Consider the following 26087-nt stretch of genomic DNA (forward strand, 5'->3'; position numbering starts at 1 on the left):
GGTTTATTGAGAAATAAAGTGATATCTCCTTAATAGGCCTTATTTCGAAATTGTTATATGGTAGGATCGATGTTTTGTGATACAACTAATACACATATTATGCATCGAATGTGATAGCTCCAACATATTTTTTTTACTCACTGCACCCAATGGTAAACAGTACCTTTAAAAGTTATAAACTGTTTTGATTTTTGTTTTCAATCACACAACTGCTCTGATTTATACGTCAACGAAAAGGAAGTGGTACATGTGTTATATTTTGGTTTCCACTTTCCCATGTTTGTTCAATTATCCTATCTATTCTGGATTTAATACTAATACCTAAAACTGCTTATTGCAAATTAAAGCAATATGGAAAATGAAGGGTAAGGAACAAAATTAGGCTTACAACTGGTGTCAAGCATAAAGCTTATTTGGTTCAAGGACTAAAGCAGAATTCTAACCCGGTAGCCATGAAATGGACACTTTTACTGGCGCAAAAAGTTTAATGTTCATGCCGCGGGACACGATCTCAAATCTACTGATTAATTGAATTTAGAAAGTCAAAGAAGACAATACATGTACTTTGATGAAAACTAGAATTAAAAGAGTATGAGAACACAACCATGGAGACAGGTTTTACAACAGGAGGTAGAAAGATAAAATCTTTCTGCCTCTCTCGTGGTAGCATGGACGGTCCATGGTGGTAGTACCATCAGCTGAGCCGCATCTAGCTCTGTAGTTTTATTTACTTACAAATTATAGGCCTACTTTATTTCTTTCTCTATTTCTTCCTTCCTTCCTTTCTTTCTTCAGTTCTTTCTTTCCTTTTCATAATTTTTTACCTACTTATTCAGGCCTATACAAAAACACTTCTTTCACTATTTCTTTCTTCTGTCTTTCCTTGAAGTTGGACTGGTTAGCAATTTCCTCTGCTCTTGACATTATACCGTCCTTCCATGTCTCTCTAAGCTCTCCCACCCCACCCACCCCTATCCTTTTCAGTCTCTCTCCCTTCCTCTCCCCCCCCCCCCCTCTCTCTCTCTCCCTCTCTCTCTCTCTCTCTCTGGTTCTCATTCTGTGATTAATTTTCTTTCTTTATAGATTTATTTGGCATATTATGTCATAGTCACATTAACTCTCCATGTGTTATTTCCTGTCTATCCTGAAAATAAGTAAATGTGTGAATTTGTGTATACATTTCGACTTATTAGGCCTATCTGGCACAGACATTACAAAGGTTACACATAAGAACCTATATGAGGAACTGATTGCAAGCTTTCAATGAATGTGTGGTGGTGTTGATGTTGTTTTTGATGACGTTCCAAGCTTTTATTCAGTGGGATTCTTTATTCCCAATCTCTCCCTATTCTCCTCATCGGTCCTCCACTATCCCTCCACTATCATTATCCTCCTCCTCCGAAAATGTTCCTCCTTCTCTTCTTCCAACTCCTCCTTTCCTCATCCGCTCTTCTTCCCTCTTCTCAGTTTCCCTGGCTCCTCCATGCACCTCATCTTACTTTCAAATTTCAGTGTTCCCTTCCTCCCCCCCCCCCTCCTATAGCTCCATTTAATTCCTCCGACTCTTCCTCCTCCTCCTTTTGTATTCTCATCCCCTCCCTCGTCATACCTCACCATCCTTTCTTTCCTCCTCATCCTTCTCCCATCCTCCTTTAATTACCTCTTAATTCTTCCCCTCATCCTCTTCCGTTTTTCTTCCTCTTTCTCTCCCTCCTCCTCGATCCTTCCCTCATCCCCCGATCGTCCCTTCTCCCGTTTCCCTGCCACCCCCCTCGACCACCGTTACGGCTCTGCTGCTCTCCTTCGCCTTTCTATCAAAGTGCTGTGCCGCCCTCACTTGCTCACAAACAGCAGACGTGTGATGATGTGAAAATGTATAAAGCAAAGTGCACGTGCTGCTGCTGTATGTATGTACTGCACTGCTTAGTGCAAATGTACACATCCGAGTAGCTGTTGTTGAACATATTATATGTATGCGAGAGTCAGATCAGTGTTTGTAACGCTAGTGGTAGAACTACGGCAAGTGATCTGATCCGCGTTGCTTTTATCCTAACACTTCCAGCATTTCGCGTTTTCGTTTGCCTTGAGAGCTGTAGATTTTCTCTTTTATACAAAAATGGCAGGTAAAACGGTACCTCTGTACACTGTGGACGCATTTGCAAGAGCACCATTCACTGGAAACCCTGCAGCAGTTTGTCCTGTGCCCAGCGCAGCTGAGGTAGGTAAAGCTGTGCTTCGCCCCCAGCGATAACGGCGTAGCCCAATGCCCGTGTCTCGCTGCAAGCAGCCGCCGCGCGCCGTCACGGCTATTCGCTTTTTGTTTGCTGTCTGTCGTCATTTACTTAAAAGACGGATTTAAATGAACACGGAGGCTTAATTAATCGTGGCAACTGATGTCAAGTCACTGTCATCATGCCACATGAGGAGGTCATGGAACAATCTGATTTGCATTCGAACGTGCATACAATCATGTAATCATGACGTCAATAGTACCTGGTAGCAGTGGTACTAGGCTAAGTTTAAAAAGTCTTTATACTCTGCCTGACTCTGTCATCAGTGTTTTAACTTTTAGTGTACTTTACAGTTACACTGTACTTGTCATATGTGTTATTGCCCTTCAGTTTCTTTGATTGTGAATAGAATTGTACCACCCCTTTAACTCCTTTCTTTTTCCAATTAATTGTCAGTAGACCTACTAATTGAAGGGAAGAGGCTCTTGTATGTTTAATTTTACTCTTCCCTTTTTTTTATACGTGTAGAACATTTAGAGGGTCGAAATGCATATTTTTAAACTATAAATCTATATTCATGATGTTTAGATGCACGCAACAAGTATTTTTTCCCCTCCAAAGCAAAATTAAGGGAGGTTGGTAACTGTATCCCATTTTGTTTCTTTTGAATTCATATTGCATAAAAGAAGAGCTGTAACGTTAGACGTGTCTACACAGTTGTGTAGTGCTCTCAAATTGAAAGATCAAAATGTTTTTAATGTGGCCGTTACACAAGATGATACCAACATTTTAGTAGATAGTGCCTAATTAACTTAATATGTGACCATGCATCACAAAATCAACAAAAAGTCACACCCCTTGATTTTCTGTGAGGACCCAAAAAAAAAGATTAAACGGGTCAGCTAAGTCAATTTTGAGTTTTCCATATGTTCTGAAAGAGCTATTCTTCTACATTATTCTTGAGTTTGGGATCATGAAATGAATGGGAAAGTGGGTTTTCAGCAGTTTTTCTACAACCATCCGTATATTTATATGTATATATTTATATATATACATGTATATATATACATGTATATATATATTTTTTTTAGTAGAGTACCATAGTGTCGTCGGGTATGTCTTACTACTCTTAGAGGCCCCTTTTCATTTCTTGAAAATCCTTTGCAAACTCTTCACTTCCACTCTAATAATAACTTTAGAAAGTATAATGCTACTGCTATGAAAGTTGACATTGATATGGACAGAATGTGGTAATAAAGCATGTTAAATTTCAGCTTTTTAAAATCTGTTGTCGCTACAGAGGTTTATATCTTGTTTTTTGTCCCATTCATTGCACAGGTAGCATGGCTTCAGATTAAGATTAAGTGCTTGAATATAGACCCTGCACTTCAGAGCCTCTTTTCTTCGTTCACACTTGTCCAGAGTGTGTGCTTTCGTTAGAATATTTTGATAGTTTAGGAGGGTCCACTAGAATTGAGTTATACATCGTTTTAAAGCTTAGAGTCTGTTCTTGTAGAATCTGCCCATAAAGGAGATAAATGTGGCAGGCAGAGGGTTAAGTATTGAGCGGGACAGATAATCTGTGACCCTGCACCACAAAACCAACAAAAAGCCGTCAGACATGGATTTTTAGTTAAAGGGGAAATCCAGTCCAAATATGAATTAGTCTGATAAGAAAGAGTAAAATCTTACGAGTTCAAGGTTAAAAATTTGACTGAAATTGGATGAAAAATAATGGTTTTGTGGTGCAGGGTCACATATTACCTGTCCTGCTCCATACTTAAACCTCTACCTCCCACTTATATCTCCTGTGCGTAGGTGTGTGTGAAAGTAGTGCACATTTGACCCATTAGCCTAGAAGTGGTTAGTGGTGTGATCCCTCTTTAGTAACGTTCAGGAAGTGGTGTTGGGGTGGTAGGTGCAGCATGTAGTCGCTACGAGTGGCATGAAATGTAGAAATGGTGTGCCAGACAAAGCACTAATCAATATACAGAGGCTTGGTCTATAGAAATAGTTCAAGTGTAAACCATGCCACTGAAATTACACTCATGTGTACCAGGTGCTCAGTAATTAAGCCTTCTAACAGTTTGCAGGCGGTTTCATAATTCTAATGAAGTGTAAAGTAACCTCATCGAAGTTGGTTGTTTGTTTTACATTGATTAATGGTTAACTTACACTGAGCACTTTTATTTGAAAAACAAATCATTTTGCAAGTAGATGTGCTACAAAATTGTAGAACTCTTCTCTAATTTGGTATTTCACAACCAATCAGACACCAGTATTAAGAGCCTGAGAACAAAATTTGATTAAAAAATAATAGTGCATTGCACAATTGCATTCTTTATTGAACCATAAAGCTGAGAATGTTAAGATACTCTACGGAGTAAATTATGCTAAATATGCCGCTGCCATGCTACCAAATCTCTTTTTCTGTCTTGCTTCCCCTTGATTGATGCACCAAAGGATTTTCCAGATGATGTCAAACTGAAGATCGCCATGGAAATGAATCTGTCTGAAACTGCATATGTACATCCAGCAAATTCTGCTGAAACTCTTCAAAGTGGTAAACTTGATTACATTATCAATGTAAACAAAAATATATCCTTGCAAGAGTTCATAGTAGATTATATGAATAACAATTCATATTCTAATTCTTAAAGCTTACCAACATACTGATTTCACATATGACCGTAAATCTTAACTACAATCATACATGAAATGACACATGTTTAGGAGTGGAAAATTGTTACCACTCTTAGAAATATGTGAGCTGCAACAGTAATTTTCTTACACTTGTGGAGTTGCTGATATTACAGATGTAATCTGTTTGTTTTCTATGGTAAAAGCTATGTATTATTTGCTTGAGAATTTAATCTTCCCCAATTTTGTGAATCACTAAATATATTGGGCTGTGAATTTAACAACACATGAAAATATTGACATATACAATAAAGAGGCATGCACTGAAGATAGCCTCCGTGTCAAATTGAAAAAAACAATATCTTGTAAAAATGACTGACCTCATCTGTGTAAATAATAGCTTTTACAGCACTAAAGGGAGATGGAGTTTAATACATCAGATTTATGTGCAATTGACATCAATAGCATGTGATGCATACATACATGTACAAATATGCCACCTTACAAACTATTTTTAATCATAAGTTTGTGGGTTAATATGGTCATGAATGGCTTGTTACATATTGCTTTTATATACTGCAATATGTCATGCATCATGTTATGGTTAATGATGTGCGACTATTTTTAGAGAGAGAGACAGATGGACAGACAGAGAGAGAGAATATTCCTAATATATTTAATGATCATGACATTGATAATCACATGTTATGATCAGAGAGGAATACAAACATGACAGAGTATAAGATTTGTGGTCTATCCTTGCACACAAGCATTCTGAAGAAAAAATCACTATCATGCTTCTAGACTTGATATACCATGATGAAGTAAAATCTAGACCCCCCAATTTACATGTCAATTTTCGTCATTCAGATCAAAAAGTTCTGCTTTCGATCACCATGAGTCTTCAAAAACTGTAGAGTGTGTAGCAAGCCAGATGGTTAATAAATATCCTGTTGCACACCCTTTGACAAACAACAGTAGAAGTGAGTGTGTCTAAAGATAGCAAGTAAAGGAATTGACCTTTGAATTTGTCAGAGGAAGATGTACATAAACACTTGAGAAAACAATGCTTCTGGTTAAACTCAGCAATATTACATTGTTACGTGCAGATTCTACTTTCAAAACAAGGTTGGGATGCTATATTCCATCTTCATTATATTCGTTGCTGAAATTTCCAGGGATTTGGAGGGTGGACTGTAAGCCAGTAGGGCCAGAGTCCTTTACCAGGCAAACCTTCAAGGACAAAATATCATAGGTGTATATATCTGTTTGTGTGTGTCTTTGTGTGTGTGTGTGTGTGTGTGTGTGTGTGTGTGTGTGTGTGTGTGTGTGTGTGTGTGTGTGTGTGTGTGTGTGTGTGTGTGTGTGTGTGTGTGTGTGTGTGTGTGTGTGTGTGTGTGTGTGTGTATGTGTGTGTGTGTGTGTATGTGTAATACACCAAGTTTTCTACTTAGATATAACTTCATGTTTCTACAAGTATCCAATACAATTCTGGAAATATTTTAAAGTGCTACTTTATCACTGAGGGAAGCACACTTCATGTCCCATTTTCTTCATGTGTAGAGGGGAAAGCATCAACTGTGCCTATTTGAATAGATGAAGATGATATGTATCTTTGTGTTTTGTATTTGTGCAGACAGTATTAAATGACATACAAATCTTTTGGACCAAAGGTGTAATGAACTGAACTAAATATCCTTTTTTGAATGCAGTCAATGTGAGCAAGTGAATTTGCAGCAGGATAAAAGACACCCCTCTCCCTTTTCCGCCATCTCCTCTTCCTATTCCTCCTCCTAATCCAACTCCCACTCTTCTGCCTCTCCTTCCTCCTCCTCCACCTCCTCTTTCTCATCTATTCTAGCTCCTCATCTCCCCCCTCTCGTATCTTCCCCCTCCTTTTTCAACAAATTCAGCTCTCTACTGAACAAGTATTAACTATCATTAACCATGGAACTCCCATATCTGAGAAATGATGAAGTATGGATGAGTCCCTAGCAAACATTCGATTGTGAATGATTAACTATGATGTAATGGGAATATATATTAAATAGATATTAAGGTTATTTCTCATCCTATCTCATCCTTTCCTTATCACATCTTCCCAAGTAGTGATAAAGTGTAAAACCACTGCTTCAGAAAGCTAAAGGGGATTGCAATTACAATGAGTATCCTATGAAATGATTGGCTTTCTCTTGGAAAGCAAAATATGTTTCCCATGTATGTCAGTCAGTCCCCTAAGGGGAACATGTTGACAGAAAGCTCATTTTGAATCTGTTGATGGCTCTCACTTGATTCAGTAACTTTTCGAGCTAAATTATAACCTATTTATTTGCTTATTGTAGATGGACATACAGTATGAGTCACAATTGCTTGTCACGAGTACCTCTCGCTTTAGTTATTGCACCCACCTTTTTTTCCCCCTTCTGTGTGTCCTTGTTCATACAGCCCAAGAGTTCAACCTCCGGTGGTTCACCCCAATAAATGAAGTCAATCTCTGTGGACATGCAACCATGGCAACTGCAACAGTCATCTTCAGAGCTTTAGGTCAGTAACCATGTGTGTGTCATGAACCTGAGGGATGCCTGGTATTCTTTTAATCTTGCCAACCCAGCTGGCACTAAGCAACCTCCTCACATGTCCTGAGTGCATTGCAAGCTCCTTCCAGCTTTTCCTTCCTAACAGTGAAACAGTTCACCTCCTGAAATTGGGTTTATAGGCCAGATGAACTGATAGGTACTCTACACCTGTAAAAGCAAAGCTTTACCTGGTAAACTTTGTGCAGCTTTAAGACCTGCAAAATTTAAAGCAAATGTTACGTAAAAGTCTAAAAGGCCCTTTGAAGAGACAGTTCACTTTTACTGCAATTTGATTCTTTGGGAGTCAGGAGATACTTATTTTTCCAATGTTTATTTCTTTGTTTTAGTTTGCTTGCTGTTGTTGTTGTATACAGAGACATAAGGACAGTTGTCATGAATGTGTGCTTGACAAGTTCAATATATATTAGGTGTCTTTTCATTGCATTTTATCATTTCTTTGTGTGTAGACGCCTCTTGTATCAAAACAAGACCGCATGGCATACCTTTCTCTTAAGATTTTACGCTATCAAATAATGAATGAAAAGGATGATACCATGAAAGTAGATGAATTATTCGATGAAACGGTAAATGCAAATTGCATCCACAACTATCAATTACTAGACACCGTGTGGTATGCAAAAAGAGCTGACTGTAATTAAAATTTTGTTTGACATTAAAGAGATATTTTTCCTCTGTAAAATTGTTCTGAAAAGATAAGATCAGGATGCACGGTTAATTTAACAGTAATGTTCATGAATGTTGAACATATATGTCTGCATCTCATCCCTGTAGGAAACAACAACACAGAACTGAAATTTAACACGTTGAGTGGTCAGCTGAAAGCCAAGAGAGATGGAAAACTGATAGCACTTGACCTTCCTGTTAACCCCTGCACTACTGAGGTATGTTAAGCAAATTATCAACGTTGGTGAAGGTGATGGGACAAACTGTCACTTCCGAGGCGATCTGAGTGTAGCTATCTTTCCAAAGCGCAGCTGAGGAAAGATAGCGTACACATTAAGATCGCCGAGGAAGTGATAGTTTGTCTCATTGCCTGAAACCAAAAGTTGATTATTTGCTTTATATTCCACATCTATATTCCCATTTAATTCCACATCTGAAATCATTTTCACTGTCGGGAACAAGATGGGAGGGGGTGGCGAACAACACAGCTAGATCTAGTTAGACTAGATTCCTAAGTACATAAAACACTAAAACTGCAGATCTAACGTTAAGTCTAGTGAGAATCAGAGAGTCTAGACCTATCCTAGATAGGTATAGGTATCCTTAGGGCATAGGCTACGTTCACTTACCAATCATGCTGTTGCTAAAAATGCTGAACATTCTGAAATACGAGCAAATCAACTAGATTACGTACGCGCACGGTATGGTAACGTACAAGTCAACTTAGACGTAGGCTGGCGATTACAACAAATTTGTAATTACCGCGCACCGCGCCAGCATCATATCGTCTCACTGACTCTAAAAGTGTGTTGCACTGTGGTCTATCACTATGATAGACCACAGTGCAACGCACTTTTATTTCACGCGTACTTAAAACTATAAGTAATATCAGGCATTAGGACTGTGGACTAAGAGATCAACAAAACAAAAATGACTAACACCATAGAGTGTAACAAACTTTTCTTCTCGGGTGATGTGATGGGCAGAAATATGCTTTATCACGTGATCAGCTCTTGACCAATCCTATAGCAAGATTCTTAGTATGTGGAATATAATTAACATTTACTGGATATTATGTGTTCCATGTACACATCTAGCTGTAGATGTCTTGAGAGATTTGAAATAATTTTATAGCATGATGACATGTATGATATTTTTGCCAATGTTTATGCTGAGGATTTAACTCATAGTCTTTAGATTTACCTTCTGTCCTTATGCCTCTCTTGCAGTCTTGTAGTTTGAAGCCTGGGGGTGTTTCATCAATTTAGTCAGCGCTGACAAGTTGGCAGTCTCTGACAATTTCAGTAAAATCCTTGGTTTTGATTGGCTGAGAAACTTTGGTCACTGACTGTTACTATGGTAATTGTCAGAGACTGACAACTTGTCAGGGCTGACAACTTTCTTGAAACGGTCCCCAGATGGATGATATGATAGTTTTCAATTCTTCGAAGAACAGTGAATAGTATGTTGAAGGACAAGTTTATCCAAATATGTGTGGATTGTGAATGCAGCAATACACCACATCAGGGAAATTTGAGGAAAATCAGACAATCCTTTCAAAAGTGATGAATTTTTAAAGTTTCTATACAGCCATGGCTGGATGAGAAGGTTACTACAGTTTGTAATGTCATGTATGTGCCATGATACATAGAAAATATGAAGAAAATTCTGCAAAATTTCATATTTAATGAAAAGTGTGCATTCCCTCAAATTGTTATTGACACAGGATAAGGGTAAAATTGTTCTCCCTGCTCTCTGAAAGAGGTATAAGTTGAGCACTCTGTGATTTTGCCAGAAATATGAAAATATTTGAATTCTACTTATATTTTCTTTTGTCCTGCAGTGATGTACAAACTGTTGTAGTCTTCTCATCCAGCCATGACAGCACTAAAACTTTAAAAATTCACACAACTTTTGAACAGATTGTTTGATTTTCCTCCAACTTTTACTGATGTGTTCTAATATTGCTGCATTCATTCAACCCACACCTATATTTGGGTTACTTTTCCATTAAATTGAGATGGGTTTTTAACTCATCTGAAATGACTTCTATTTGTTGACACGCAAGTTTATTTTAAATGAGAAGATGTTGGCTGATATTGTAAAGCATTGAGAAACTTCTTTCTTTTGCATATATGTAAACTCTTTGTTCTTTTAATTGCCACACCAGTGTTTTTCTCCTTCTCTCATTATACACAGATTCCAGAGGGACTAGATGGTCTTATTAAGGTAAATAAATTGCTGTGTTTCTGGTTCCTATATATCTCCTTGAAAACCAGTAGCTGCCACTTGTAAAGCAGTTTGTAATCAGTAAAAGAAATGTTCTTAATGGTAATTAGAGGAATGGTATAGTTTTATTTGAGATGGGGTTTCAGGTTTCCAACTTTTTGTGAGATATTGAAAAACCTCTTATGTAATACTAGGGAGCATACAATTCTAAGAGGAATTCAAAATTTATATTTCAAGATAATTTGTTTTGAAATGGCTGAGATATCCTAAAACAAAGATGTCCTAATAAAAGGTGGGACCCACCTTTGTTTTACTTTGCATTTTCTAAGCCATTTCAAAACTGATTTTCATTAAAAAAAACCTTTGAATTCTACTTAGAATTGTGTGCTCTTTGATATTTCATAAGTGGTTTTCTTATTACCTCGAAAATAATTGAAATCTGAATCCTCCATTTCAACCAAAACTATACCATCCTTTAACTTTTCTAGTGCTGTGTTCGCCAATTGGCACAAATGTCTGGAATCTAATTGTGAATTTGACAGAAATCACATATTTCCCTCTAATCCTGATTGTGACACCATTCACTTCCCTTTGAAAGTAGATTTGAGTGGGCTTGGTAACTTTACAGCCTGGTCTAGTTTAAGGGAAGTACTGACTGTAGGTGAAGAATTTGGCAAGTTAAAGGGATCATATAGTTTTGGTTGAGACTTAACTTAAGGTTTTTATCATTTTTTTTGTGAGATAGTGAGAAACCTCTTATGAAATATGAAAGAGCATGTAATTCTGTGAGGAATTCAACGTTTACTTGATGAAAATTGGTTTTGAAATGGCCAAGATATCCAAAACAGAGCAATCCTAATAAAGTGTGGGACCCACGTTTTATTACGATCGTTTTGTTTTACTTTGTTTTTGGATGTTTCAGCTATTCCAAACCTGATTTTTATCAAATAAACTGTAAAAATAAACTGTAAAAAGTTAAAGCTCAATTTTCATCTCCACCAATATTGTACCATCCACCAAGCTAAATGCTTGAGCACATAAGGGGTTAAAGCTGTGATTGATGATCTCATTTTAAAGTGTTTCACATTCTCATTCTACTCGCCATATACACTATTGTACATGTGATTATGTTTGTTTTTGTCAGTTATCCTGATTTTTTAGGGATGAAGAAGGGAATGTTTCTGTATTGAGGTTGTATTGTGGAATGTCTTTAAAGATTTTTGTTTTTAGTGATAGTCCTGTGAAGCCATGGTATTGATTTTTGTTTTTCATACCAGGAAGACATACCCTCTTATCTTTCTTCATGTTTTTTGTTGTTGTTGCTGTTGTTGTTTTGTTCATTTTTTGTTGTTGTTGTTTTTTATTGTGTTAGATGCTTTTAGTCTGAATATTTTGAGAGGAAATTCATTTTTCTAGCCAGGCAACCAAGTAGAATACCAAGTACATTTTTGTTCGTGTGTCTTATGCTATATGAGATGTCATTTCCCTGCAAGGAATTTACATGAAAATGTATGATTTCCATAGTGCTGTACATGATGCTGTGTATGTGTATGTACTATGAATGTGTGTATGTGTGCATTTAGGTTTGTTTTACATGGTCGCTGGAGAAGCTTGAAAATGCTTCCTTAATAATAATATATGATTAATAAATTTTTTTTTTTCATGCCTGTCCTCAGTATTTTCATTCATTGTGTGTATACGCTCCCATGTCCAGTTGTATTGTAGTCAATGTTTTCCAGATTGCTTTCATCTTGTCTGCCAAACTATATTCTACAATATGTACACTAGTTATGCTGTACAGTATGATATCATGCTTCATAGATTTTTTTTTTCACCATCTGCCTGCCTACGTTTTGTTTTAAATTCCAAGGAAGTCACAAATGACCTGCCAATCCAAGAAATCCAGTATTCACCCGGGACCAAGAAATTACAGATAAGACTAAGGGATCTCACGAGCAGGTGAACCTTCACAGACCATAAAATATACCTCTGCCCACCAGCTACCCGCTTTGTGTGTCCAGACTATCACCAGCTGTGTTTTTCATGCACACTCTTTGGTGCTGGTGCGTACTGACACTGACTATTTCCTTGTGAAGCACATGTATTTCCATGAAAGACTGCCTCTACAAATAACAGCATAATACTACACTAGAAGCTTGAGTAAGTTGCCTCTTTTGAAAGCAACAAGGGGACATAATGATGCTCTAGACACGCAAGGCTGTTTTTGTTTGTTTGTTTGTTTGTTTGTTTGTTTGTTTGTTTCATTGTTTTTATACTTTATTTTACCCATTGAGGACGGACTGATTTTGCTGCAACATACATTTCCCATAGACCCTTGCCCGAGTACACTCGAGACACGTTCTCAACTTGGGTTAATGGCAATATGCCGTTAGACTTGTGATAAGGGAGGTTATGCACACACATGTTAGTGTTAATATGTTTGAACAGTTGAATGCAGTAAACGATGGCAAACTCCTGTGATTAGCTGTGCTGAGTGAAGAGAGAGCAAATGAAGATTATCATATTTAATTTGGTACCATGAGTTGTAGATGTATTATCACAGGTGCTTAGGTAGATGGTGGAATACAGGGTGTTGCACACATGCGTATTTAGATGCAATTTCATTGCAGTGATTGCACAAAAAATGAAATGTCTATTTTAGCTGAAAAGTACCAAGACAAAATTGATTGTGTGGGCTATGTATCATACACATTTTTTCCTAATTTTGCATCAAACAGATCAGAATTGCCATAATCCAGTTTCTTGAACAGCAAGTCAGCACTACTTTTCTTGACTGAATGCATTGAAAATAGTTTAGGAGAAGGGAGATTGAAAGCATACCAGTATTCTTTAATCATGCTAAAAGTCTTACCTCACTCTTTCAGTTTCATAAACTCTCATCCTGTTTTGTTTTGTTGTTTGTTTTGTTTTTTCATTCTTTCTTGTCTTCATCAAATAACATTTCTTCTAATTCTCCGCAAAAGATGCAGCTTGTTTCATCCATTAACTTACATTTACTCACAAACAACTACCACATTTTGAAAGTATTTGGATTATGGTGTTGTACCATTCATCTGCTTTGCCATCAACATGCCTTGGCTTTCAGACCTTGCTTTAATTTGCATAAAATGATGAGGTTAAGATTAAGATTACAGCTTTCAGTTTCTGCTCACGTTTGATATTTATTTAACGTGTATCGATTAGGAGTGCCTTGGTGATATCAAACCAGCCGACATTCAGCGTGCCCCGGGTGCTAATGTAGAACTCGTCTTAAGACTTCCAGATGAGGGTGGAAGGTACGCTTATCTGTTAAAATCCATGTATTTTATGTATGAAAAATAAAAAGAAAGAAGATATCTTCCTAAAAACCTTAATCTGCATGGTTGTGTTTTACATATCACTGATATTCGCTGGCTTTGTTGCCTTACCTGTTGTTAGTATAGGAATGATTAATGCAGATAGACAAGCACCATTTTGTGCCTTTCCCCTTCTCTTAATGAAATACTGGGTTACCACTAGTTCATCCTCAAATGTCAAAGAGAAACAGACTGTAGATCTGGAAAAATGTGCACCCTTGTGCAGTGCATAGAAAGCAAATGAAAAATATAAATAATTATGATATAAGGATTGGATTTGAAGGGCTGTACTATTAGTTGTTTATGTGTACACAGCTTGTGTTGAATCTTACAGGCTCTCTATGCGCCGATACTATCAGTAATGATAGATATGGCGCATTATGTACTTTATTATTATTATTATTATTATTATTATTATTATTATTATTATTATTACTATTATTATTATTATTATTATTATCATTATTATTATTATTATTATCATTATTATTATTAAAGCAAACCAAATCATAATCAAATCATTGAAGTGTCTGACAACAGTGTCACCATTCATAAAGATTAACAAAAAGTTTTCTTGAGCCATCTCAGCAAAATACACGTACACGCTAGTATTCCATTCTTTTCCAAGACAGCAGGTACATGTGTATAATGACAACGTTAATTAGATGCAGTTGCAGAGAATTGTTTCTGTCACATACAGGATGATAGCAAAATAATGTGACAGGTAGACATCAGCCACTATGAATTTCAGCTTTTCTTCTCTCACATGAATCCTTATTATTGTGCAGTGATATCTACCACTCTCCCCCCCCCCCCCCCCCCCACTCCCCTCCAGTCAGATTCAAGTACAGTTGATGATACCAATTGAAGACTAAGAATAAGGGGTTGAATGCATTATTATGCCTCCATCACAAAGTAATGCTGGAGGCGTTACGTTTTTGGGTGTCTTCCATCCATCCTTCCATCTGCCCGTCTGTCAATCTGTCTGTCCTTCCGTCCATAATCAATTTTGTGGACAGCGTAACTAAAAAACATTTGAGGTATCTTAATGAAACTTACAAATTGTAGCATGTATATGAGTGAGTGGACGAAGTTGTGCCTATCAACTTTTGGGTGCACATGCTCAAAGTCAAGGTCAAATGCTCAAAATTTAACTATTTCCCCCATATCTGTGCAATGCCAGAAGATATTTCATTTGCATGTATTACCCAGTTCAGTTTCTCTAGATAAAGTTTTAGGTCATGAGTTCAAAGGTCAAATGAAAATGTTAAATTCAACTTTCTTTTTTTTATCGGAAAGGGTTCAAGGTATTCTTGTGGAACTTATGTGCATGTACTGACTGGCAGTGATTATCTTGGGGATTTTTTGGTCAATGGTCAAAGGTCAAGGTCAAGGTCAGGTGATAATGCTAAAATTTTACTTTTTAATACCGAAAAAACACTTTGTCTCTTTATCTTGGAAATTCCTTAATGCATGAACTTAGGGCCAAAGGTCAAGTAATAATCTTCAAATTCCCCCAAAACAGCACTCTTAGACAAAAAAGCCATTCATCCAATCAGACCTAGTTGTTTCATTTGTTGAATCATTAATTGATTTGATTAGCAGGAGGTTTGGCATAAACAATTGAAAGAGAGTACATCTTTTCTTTTTCTGTAGAGCCTCATTAGAGGGTCTTGCACCAGACATCAGTAAGTTTATGGGACACCACAACACTGGAGAGGTCAAAGGGGTCATCGTCACGGTGAAGGCCAACGGGGAGGTCAATGAAGATGGAACACCGTATGACTTCTTTTCACGATACTTTGCCCCATGGAATGGCATTGACGAAGATCCTGTCACAGGTGAAACTTTTGTTACTCAATAAAACAAAGTTGATATTTCTTCCAAATGTGTAAACTCATGGAACAGCCAAGTGAATTAGCTCACATGAGGCATTGTGTGGTGTCAATTGAGGCCTTATTGTTAGATGATACAACTGCAGATTACTTGTAGCATGTCCAAGACAGCGTCTCAAAGCATCTTACGTTTTGCATGATGTCATACAAATTTTTGGAATACAGATATTATACAAGGATATTTCCAACAGGGTCGTTGAGCTAAGTGCAATGTTTATTATGCCTCCGCCACGAAGTGGTGCCGGAGGCATTATGTTTTCGGGTTGTCCGTACGTCTGTACGTACGTCCGTCCGCATTCGTTTTCGCGATAACTTGAGTAATATTGACTGGAATTTTACCAAACTTGGTCCAAGTATAAAGTATGATGGGGCAATTACTTGATTTTATTTTGGGTGAAATTGGCTAAAGGTCAAAGGTCAAGGTCAAATCATGAAATTGTATTTGTTTACACGATAACTCAAGACTGGATTGAGCAAATTTCACCAAACTTTGTCCGAGGATCATGTATGATAGGACAATTACTTGATTAGTTTTTAGTGAAATCGGACAGAGGTCAAAGGTCAAAGATCAAGGTCAAATCCTAAAATTTATATGTTTACATTATAACTCAAAACTGGATGAAGTAGCTTTCACCAAACTTGGTCCAAGGATGATGTATGATGGGGCAATTAGTTGAGTAGGTTTTAGTGACATTGGCAAGAGGTCAAAGGTCAAAAGGTCAAGGTCAAATGCTAAAAATGTTGCTATTTCCCCCATATCTGTGCAATTCACGAAGGTATTTTCTTGAAACTTAGTGTAGACATGTACTACTGCATAAAGATTCTCCAGAGAGAGTTTCATGTCATAAGGGCAAAGGTCAATAGGTCAAAGATTAGGTGAAAATGTTATAATTTCACTTTTCTCGCAAATGGTTCTATGTAGATTTTCATTGAACTTGGTACATACGCATGTACTAAATAGCAGGGATTATCTAGGGAATTTAGGGGTCATGGGGAAATAGTCAGGGGTCAAAGGTCAAGGTCAACTCAAAATTTTACTATTTCCATCATATTCTAGTATATGCAATGCTTGCATTATTAGTTTTAAAACTTAATATTTACATGTATTACCTAATGGAGATTCTCTGGGAAATTTCCAGCCAGAAGGTCAAAGGTCAAAGGTTAAGGGTCAAAGGCCAGGTTTAAATGCAAAAAAAAAAATCTTTTTTGTACTGTAATTACACTCTTTCTTCATACCTTGAGAATTACTCAATGCATAAACTTATAAAAGGGTTGGTCAGAAGTCAAGTAAAAATCCTCAATTCCCCAAATATGTGTACCTGCACTCTTAGACAATTATAGCAAACCCATTTCAAGGAAAGTGAACATTAAAGATATTTCTGACAAACCTGTCATTTCAGTATTTTACCAGTTATGTGAAACTGTCATCACACATTGTGAAGACATTGTACTATACACCTATTGGGAGAATCATGCATTATAACGGAGGCATCAGTCGCCATAGCGACATTTCTAGTTTCTTTTTACTATTTACTTGCATTTTAATACTATCTGCAACAGGTGCAATCCACACAGTGCTCTGTGACTACTGGTCTAAGGTGCTAGGCAAACAGGAGATGTTTGGTGAGTATATTTTGTATGCTGGTGTGTATGATTCATCCTAGGAGTGTCAGCCAGTTTAACACTACACTTACCATTTTTTTTTTATTTTAAAGAAAGTAGATAGCTATCTTACTAAATGAACAAGCAGGATTGACAAGTCGACATGTTGATATGTGATATTGTGGTATACATGTAATCATATGGGACATTGCGATTATCTATTACAAGTGCTACCCCATTGAATCATGCATATCGTGCACATACAGTGAACTCCACGTAAGTAGATGGCGCATATGTTGAACTGGCTGTTTCAATTCACATTCATAGCCTTACATTTGTTGTATTCTGCACATGCAGCATGCAAATCGGCTGAGTTGTTGCATATCCCTCATCAGTCCCATCATCCTCAACTTAACACAGAGTTGACCGTATGCATGCATATGAATTATATAGATATGCATCATGCAAATATTTTGCAGGACAGTTTCTATAACCCTTCTAATTCTCAACTCAGTGTATACTTTTTCATTTCCCAACACATTTTCTACAACCCTTTTATTCCCAGCTCTGTGTAAACTCTTTCATTTGGAGAGACAGTTTCTATAACCCTTTTATTTTCAGCTCTGTGTAGACCCTTTCATTTGGCAGGACAGTTTCTATACCCCTTTTATTCCCAGCTCAGTGTAGCCCCTTTCATCTGGTAGGACAGTTTCTATAACCCTTTTATTCCCAGCTACTTTGTAGTCCCTTTCATTTGGTAGGACAGTTTCTATAACCCTTTTGTTCTCAGCTCAGTGTAGACCCTTTCATTTGGCAGGACAGTTTCTATAACCCTTTTATTCCCGGCTCACTGTAGACCCTTTCATTTGGCAGGACAGTTTCTATAACCCTTTTATTCCCAGCTACTTGGTAAACCCTTTCATTTGGCAGGACACTTTTCTATAACCCTTTTATTCCCAGTTTAGTGAAGACCCTTTCATTTGGCAGGACAGTTTCTATAACCCTTTTATTCCCAGCTCAGTGTAGACCCTTTCATTTGGCAGGACAGTTTCAATAACCCTTTTATTCCCAGCTCAGTGTAGACCCTTTCATTTGGCAGGACAGTTTCTGTAACCCTTTTATTCCCAGCTCATTGTAGACCCTTTCATTTGGCAGGACAGTTTCTACAACCCTTTTATTCCCAGCTTAGTGTAGACCCTTTCATTTGTAGGACAGTTTTATAACCCTTTTATTCCCAGCTACTTTGTACACATGCGCAGTGTAGCTACTCTGTACACTAGGTGCAGTAGAGTATATCATTATAGTAGCTGCGCAATATAAATGTCCTGTATTATTTATTATTATTATTACACCCTTTCATCTGGCAAGACAGTTTCTTTAACCCTTTTATTCCCAGCTCAGTGTAGACCCTTTCATTTAGTAGGGCAATTTCTTTAACCCTTTTATTCCCAGCTCAGTGTAGATCCTTTCATTTGGCAGGACAGTTTCAATAACCTTTTATTCCCACAGTCAGTCCGCAGCGTGTGCGATAATGAGGCACGAACGACAATTTTATTCAGAATCACGTTTACGCAGTTTGTGCCCTTGAGACTGACGAGATTTCGCGATACTTTGCGAGAGTTTTTGCAGAGGTCGCAACAACAGCTTTCATAGCTTTCGCAGTGCATTGTTTGACCCAGGATGGTTAGTTAAGTTATAGAGCTGATTATGCCCATTAATTTAACACCTAATTTCCCTATTTTTGATGTCAATATAGTAGTCCATTTTAGCATCAAAGTAAACGATTATTTTGCCAATGTTCAAGAAGCTTTTAGATCATAGTTTGATGTTTTGCTAGTTCCTGACTGGTATTGAAAATAGATCTCCGTAATTTCTTCGATTTCACAATCGTGAAACGTGAGCGAGTATGATCAATTAAAAAACGAAGAGGGGCACCATTTTTAAGGTTGTGAATTTTCCTGTTGAAAACAAGGCAAATTATGTTTTCTTACTGGAAGTGGGGTAGTGAATGAACACGCGTGGAATGTGTTGTTGATACCCAGACAATGGTCGTGGACAATGGCCAGGATTGGAATGTTTCATGAGGAATTCCACTATCGCAGCTAGTCTTTGTTCATTCTGAAATGTGGTGTGTGCAAGCACATGGAAACATGCGCTTACTTCTTTCATGTGCATGCATTTCACCCTGTGTCAAGAATTCAGACTAGCAGTGCTCGGGGCAATCCACATGAATAATTGATTAAGCATTCATGTGCCTTGCAGCAGAGCTCGGGACAGGTGGCAGCCAGGTCCATTGTTCAGGGTCATTGTAAGTGCACAGTCACATACACATCATTGGTTCCTGTGTAAAGTTCAAGTTTTGTATAGAGAGTGAAAATTCGATCACAATCTGGAACCTAACATTTAAAACTCACAGCATTGAGTCACAGCCAATGGATACTACGCAATGCGACACGCCGCGTCTTGCGACAGATTTCGACCAATCACAGACCCGGAATTCCGATGCGAATGCGAGGATAATCTTTTTAAACTCGACGCTAGACATGTCTCTGAATTTTGCTAGTTCCTGACCCGTATTGAAATGAAGATGGGAAAACGTGTCCTTATTGTGATACTATATACTTTAGCGGACATAGTCTTCACCATATTTTAGAGGGGCATGAAAGATTTCAGGTTAGTTTTTTGGCGTCAAACGTGAAGGAATATTTTTGAATACAATACCGAACTCCGAGAGGGATTTTGATATTCTATATTCTTCTTTTCCGTTTATTTTGATCATGAGCATATTTGCTTATGTTTTCTCTTTCAGTCGATACTAAAAGTGTCGAAAACTGACGAGAAATACTCGTTCTACACGGATTTATTCATGACCATGTATCTGCTCATTACGTATGCAAGCACCGCTCAGCCGTGCATACGACTTGAATAAATACGTGCGTTTTCGCTCGCGCTGCGGACTGACTGCCCAGCTCAGTGTAGACCCTTTCACTTGGTAGGACAGTTTCTATAACCCTTTTTTTCCCAGCTCAGTGTAGACCCTTTCATTTGGCAGGACATTTTCTATAACCCTTTTATTCCCAGCTACTTTGTAGTCCCTTTCATTTGGCAGGACAGTTTCTATAACCCTTTTATTCCCAGTTTAGTGAAGACCCTTTCATTTGCCAGGACAGTTTCTATAACCCTTTTATTCCCAGCTCAGTGTAGACCCTTTCATTTGGCAGGACAGTTTCAATAACCCTTTTATTCCCAGCTACTTGGTAAACCCTTTCATTTTGCAGGACAGTTTCTATAACCCTTTTATTCCCAGCTTAGTGTACACCCTTTCATTTGGCAGGACAATTTCTATAACCCTTTTATTCCCAGTTTAGTGAAGACCCTTTCATTTGGCAGGACAGTTTCTATAACCCTTTTATTCCCAGCTCAGTGTAGACCCTTTCATTTGGCAGGAGAGTTTCAATAACCCTTTTATTCCCAGCTACTTGGTAAACCCTTTCATTTTGCAGGACAGTTTCTATAACCCTTTTATTCCCAGCTTAGTGTAGACCCTTTCATTTGGCAGGACAGTTTCTATAACCCTTTTATTCCCAGCTCGTTGTAGACCCTTTCATTTGGCAGGACAGTTTCTATAACCCTTTTATTCCCAGCTTAGTGTAGACCCTTTCATTTGGCAGGACAGTTTTATAACCCTTTTATTCCCAGCTACTTTGTAGACCCTTTCATTTGGCAGGACAGTTTTGTAACCCTTTCATTCCCAGCTACTCTGTACACATGCGCAGTGTAGCTACTCTGTACACTAGGTGCAGTAGAGTATATCATTATAGTAGCTGCGCAATATAAATGTCCTGTATTATTTATTATTATTATTACACCCTTTCATCTGGCAAGACAGTTTCTTTAACCCTTTTATTCCCAGCTCAGTGTAGACCCTTTCATTTATTAGGGCAATTTCTTTAACCCTTTTATTCCCAGCTCAGTGTAGACCCTTTCATTTGGCAGGACAGTTTCAATAACCTTTTATTCCCAGCTCAGTGTAGACCCTTTCACTTGGTAGGACAGTTTCTATAACCCTTTTATTCCCAGCTCAGTGTAGACCCTTTCATTTGGCAGGACATTTTCTATAACCCTTTTATTCCCAGCTACTTTGTACTCCCTTTCATTTGGTAGGACAGTTTCTATAACCCTTTTATTCCCAGTTTAGTGAAGACCCTTTCATTTGGCAGGACAGTTTCCATAACCCTTTTATTCCCAGCTCAGTGTAGACCCTTTCATTTGGCAGGACAGTTTCAATAACCCTTTTATTCCCAGCTACTTGGTAAACCCTTTCATTTTGCAGGACAGTTTCTATAACCCTTTTATTCCCAGCTTAGTGTAGACCCTTTCATTTGGCAGGACAGTTTCAATAACCCTTTTATTCCCAGCTACTTGGTAAACCCTTTCATTTTGCAGGACAGTTTCTATAACCCTTTTATTCCCAGCTTAGTGTAGACCCTTTCATTTGGCAGGACAATTTCTATAACCCTTTTATTCCCAGTTTAGTGAAGACTCTTTCATTTGGCAGGACAGTTTCTATAACCCTTTTATTCCCAGCTCAGTGTAGACCCTTTCATTTGGCAGGACAGTTTCTATAACCCTTTTATTCCCAGCTCATTGTAGACCCTTTCATTTGGCAGGACAGTTTCTATGACCCTTTTATTCCCAGCTTAGTGTAGACCCTTTCATTTGGCAGGACAGTTTTATAACCCTTTTATTCCCAGTTACTTTGTAGACCCTTTCATTTGGCAGGACAGTTTTAAAATCCTTTCATTCCCAGCTACTCTGTACACATGCGCAGTGTAGCTACTCTGTACACTAGGCGCAGTAGAGTATATCATTATAGTAGCTGCGCAATATAAATGTCCTGTATTATTTATTATCATTATTACACCCTTTCATCTGGCAAGACATTTTCTATAACCATTTTATTCCCAGTTTAGTGAAGACCCTTTCATTTGGCAGGACAGTTTCTATAACCCTTTTATTCCCAGCTCATTGTAGACCCTTTCATTTGGCAGGACAGTTTCTATGACCCTTTTATTCCCAGCTTAGTGTAGACCCTTTCATTTGGCAGGACAGTTTTATAACCCTTTTATTCCCAGCTACTTTGTAGACCCTTTCATTTGGCAGGACAGTTTTATAACCCTTTCATTCCCAGCTACTCTGTACACATGCGCAGTGTAGCTACTCTGTACACTAGGCGCAGTAGAGTATATCATTATAGTAGCTGCGCAATATAAATGTCCTGTATTATTTATTATCATTATTACACCCTTTCATCTGGCAAGACATTTTCTATAACCATTTTATTCCCAGTTTAGTGAAGACCCTTTCATTTGGCAGGACAGTTTCTATAACCCTTTTATTCCCAGCTCATTGTAGACCCTGTCATTTGGCAGGACAGTTTCTATGACCCTTTTATTCCCAGCTTAGTGTAGACCCTTTCATTTGGCAGGGCAGTTTTATAACCCTTTTATTCCCAGCTACTTTGTAGACCCTTTCATTTGGCAGGACAGTTTTATAACCCTTTCATTCCCAGCTACTCTGTACACATGCGCAGTGTAGCTACTCTGTACACTAGGTGCAGTAGAGTATATCATTATGGTAGCTGCGCAATATAAATGTCCTGTATTATTTATTATTATTATTACACCCTTTCATCTGGCAAGACAGTTTCTTTAACCCTTTTATTCCCAGCTCAGTGTAGACCCTTTCATTTAGTAGGGCAATTTCTTTAACCCTTTTATTCCCAGCTCAGTGTAGACCCTTTCATTTGGCAGGACAGTTTCAATAACCTTTTATTCCCAGCTCAGTGTAGACCCTTTCACTTGGTAGGACAGTTTCTATAACCCTTTTATTCCCAGCTCAGTGTAGACCCTTTCATTTGGCAGGACATTTTCTATAACCCTTTTATTCCCAGCTACTTTGTAGTCCCTTTCATTTGGTAGGACAGTTTCTATAACCCTTTTATTCCCAGTTTAGTGAAGACCCTTTCATTTGGCAGGACAGTTTCAATAACCCTTTTATTCCCAGCTACTTGGTAAACCCTTTCATTTTGCAGGACATTTTCTATAACCCTTTTATTCCCAGCTTAGTGTAGACCCTTTCATTTGGCAGGACAATTTCTATAACCCTTTTATTCCCAGTTTAGTGAAGACCCTTTCATTTGGCAGGACAGTTTCTATAACCCTTTTATTCCCAGCTCATTGTAGACCCTTTCATTTGGCAGGACAGTTTCTACAACCCTTTTATTCCCAGCTTAGTGTAGACCCTTTCATTTGGCAGGACAGTTTTATAACCCTTTTATTCCCAGCTACTTTGTAGACCCTTTCATTTGGCAGGACAGTTTTATAACCCTTTCCTTCCCAGCTACTCTGTACACATGCGCAGTGTAGCTACTCTGTACACTAGGTGCAGTAGAGTATATCATTATAGTAGCTGCGCAATATAAATGTCCTGTATTATTTATTATTATTATTACACCCTTTCATCTGGCAAGACAGTTTCTTTAACCCTTTTATTCCCAGCTCAGTGTAGACCCTTTCATTTAGTAGGGCAATTTCTTTAACCCTTTTATTCCCAGCTCAGTGTAGATCCTTTCATTTGGCAGGACAGTTTCAATAACCTTTTATTCCCAGCTCAGTGTAGACCCTTTCACTTGGTAGGACAGTTTCTATAACCCTTTTATTCCCAGCTCAGTGTAGACCCTTTCATTTGGCAGGACATTTTCTATAACCCTTTTATTCCGAGCTACTTTGTAGTCCCTTTCATTTGGTAGGACAGTTTCTATAACCCTTTTATTCCCAGTTTAGTGAAGACCCTTTCATTTGGCAGGACAGTTTCTATAACCCTTTTATTCCCAGCTCAGTGTAGACCCTTTCATTTGGCAGGACAGTTTCAATATCCCTTTTATTCCCAGCTACTTGGTAAACCCTTTCATTTTGCAGGACAGTTTCTATAACCCTTTTATTCCCAGCTCAGTGTAGACCCTTTCATTTAGTAGGGCAATTTCTTTAACCCTTTTATTCCCAGCTCAGTGTAGATCCTTTCATTTGGCAGGACAGTTTCAATAACCTTTTATTCCCAGCTCAGTGTAGACCCTTTCACTTGGTAGGACAGTTTCTATAACCCTTTTATTCCCAGCTCAGTGTAGACCCTTTCATTTGGCAGGACATTTTCTATAACCCTTTTATTCCCAGCTACTTTGTAGTCCCTTTCATTTGGTAGGACAGTTTCTATAACCCTTTTATTCCCAGTTTAGTGAAGACCCTTTCATTTGGCAGGACAGTTTCTATAACCCTTTTATTCCCAGCTCAGTGTAGACCTTTTCATTTGGCAGGACAGTTTCAATATCCCTTTTATTCCCAGCTACTTGGTAAACCCTTTCATTTTGCAGGACAGTTTCTATAACCCTTTTATTCCCAGCTTAGTGTAGACCCTTTCATTTGGCAGGACAATTTCTATAACCCTTTTATTCCCAGTTTAGTGAAGACCCTTTCATTTGGCAGGACAGTTTCAATAACCCTTTTATTCCCAGCTACTTGGTAAACCCTTTCATTTTGCAGGACAGTTTCTATAACCCTTTTATTCCCAGCTCAGTGTAGACCCTTTCATTTGGCAGGACAGTTTCTATAACCCTTTTATTCCCAGCTACTCTGTACACATGCGCAGTGTAGCTACTCTGTACACTAGGTGCAGTAGAGTATATCATTATAGTAGCTGCGCAATATAAATGTCCTGTATTATTTATTATTATTATTACACCCTTTCATCTGGCAAGACAGTTTCTTTAACCCTTTTATTCCCAGCTCAGTGTAGACCCTTTCATTTAGTAGGGCAATTTCTTTAACCCTTTTATTCCCAGCTCAGTGTAGACCCTTTCATTTGGCAGGACAGTTTCAATAACCTTTTATTCCCAGCTCAGTATAGACCCTTTCACTTGGTAGGACAGTTTCTATAACCCTTTTATTCCCAGCTCAGTGTAGACCCTTTCATTTGGCAGGACATTTTCTATAACCCTTTTATTCCCAGCTACTTTGTAGTCCCTTTCATTCGGTAGGACAGTTTCTATAACCCTTTTATTCCCAGTTTAGTGAAGACCCTTTCATTTGGCAGGACAGTTTCTATAACCCTTTTATTCCCAGCTCAGTGTAGACCCTTTCATTTGGCAGGACAGTTTCAATAACCCTTTTATTCCCAGCTACTTGGTAAACCCTTTCATTTTGCAGGACAGTTTCTATAACCCTTTTATTCCCAGCTTAGTGTAGACCCTTTCATTTGGCAGGACAGTTTCTATAACCCTTTTATTCCCAGTTTAGTGAAGACCCTTTCATTTGGCAGGACAGTTTCTATAACCCTTTTATTCCCAGCTCAGTGTAGACCCTTTCATTTGGCAGGACAGTTTCAATAACCCTTTTATTCCCAGCTACTTGGTAAACCCTTTCATTTGGCAGGACAGTTTCTATAACCCTTTTATTCCCAGCTCATTGTAGACCCTTTCATTTGGCAGGACAGTTTCTATGACCCTTTTATTCCCAGCTTAGTGTAGACCCTTTCATTTGGCAGGACAGTTTTATAACCCTTTTATTCCCAGTTACTTTGTAGACCCTTTCATTTGGCAGGACAGTTTTAAAACCCTTTCATTCCCAGCTACTCTGTACACATGCGCAGTGTAGCTACTCTGTACACTAGGCGCAGTAGAGTATATCATTATAGTAGCTGCGCAATATAAATGTCCTGTATTATTTATTATCATTATTACACCCTTTCATCTGGCAAGACATTTTCTATAACCATTTTATTCCCATTTTAGTGAAGACCCTTTCATTTGGCAGGACAGTT

At 38.1% G+C, this 26087-nt stretch overlaps 1 protein-coding gene across 1 annotated transcript in view; it reads left to right on the plus strand.

Annotated features, from left to right (window-relative positions):
* Positions 1-2055: 2055 nt before the first annotated feature.
* The window catches only part of LOC139742240 (phenazine biosynthesis-like domain-containing protein), a 54335-nt gene continuing 30303 nt past the window's right edge, over positions 2056-26087 (plus strand). The window contains exons 1-8 of the mRNA XM_071652819.1: positions 2056-2218; positions 4695-4794; positions 7317-7415; positions 8240-8349; positions 10331-10360; positions 13565-13656; positions 15373-15557; positions 17172-17234. Coding sequence (XP_071508920.1) covers positions 2117-2218; positions 4695-4794; positions 7317-7415; positions 8240-8349; positions 10331-10360; positions 13565-13656; positions 15373-15557; positions 17172-17234 — 781 coding nt within the window. The 5' untranslated portion in view covers positions 2056-2116. The remainder of the gene's footprint in view (positions 2219-4694; positions 4795-7316; positions 7416-8239; positions 8350-10330; positions 10361-13564; positions 13657-15372; positions 15558-17171; positions 17235-26087) is intronic.

Source organism: Diadema antillarum, unplaced genomic scaffold (assembly GCF_040938485.1).
Source record: "Diadema antillarum isolate AM-2024a unplaced genomic scaffold, OU_Dant_1.0 seq00000989_RagTag, whole genome shotgun sequence".
Taxonomy (NCBI): Eukaryota; Metazoa; Echinodermata; class Echinoidea; order Diadematoida; family Diadematidae; genus Diadema; species Diadema antillarum.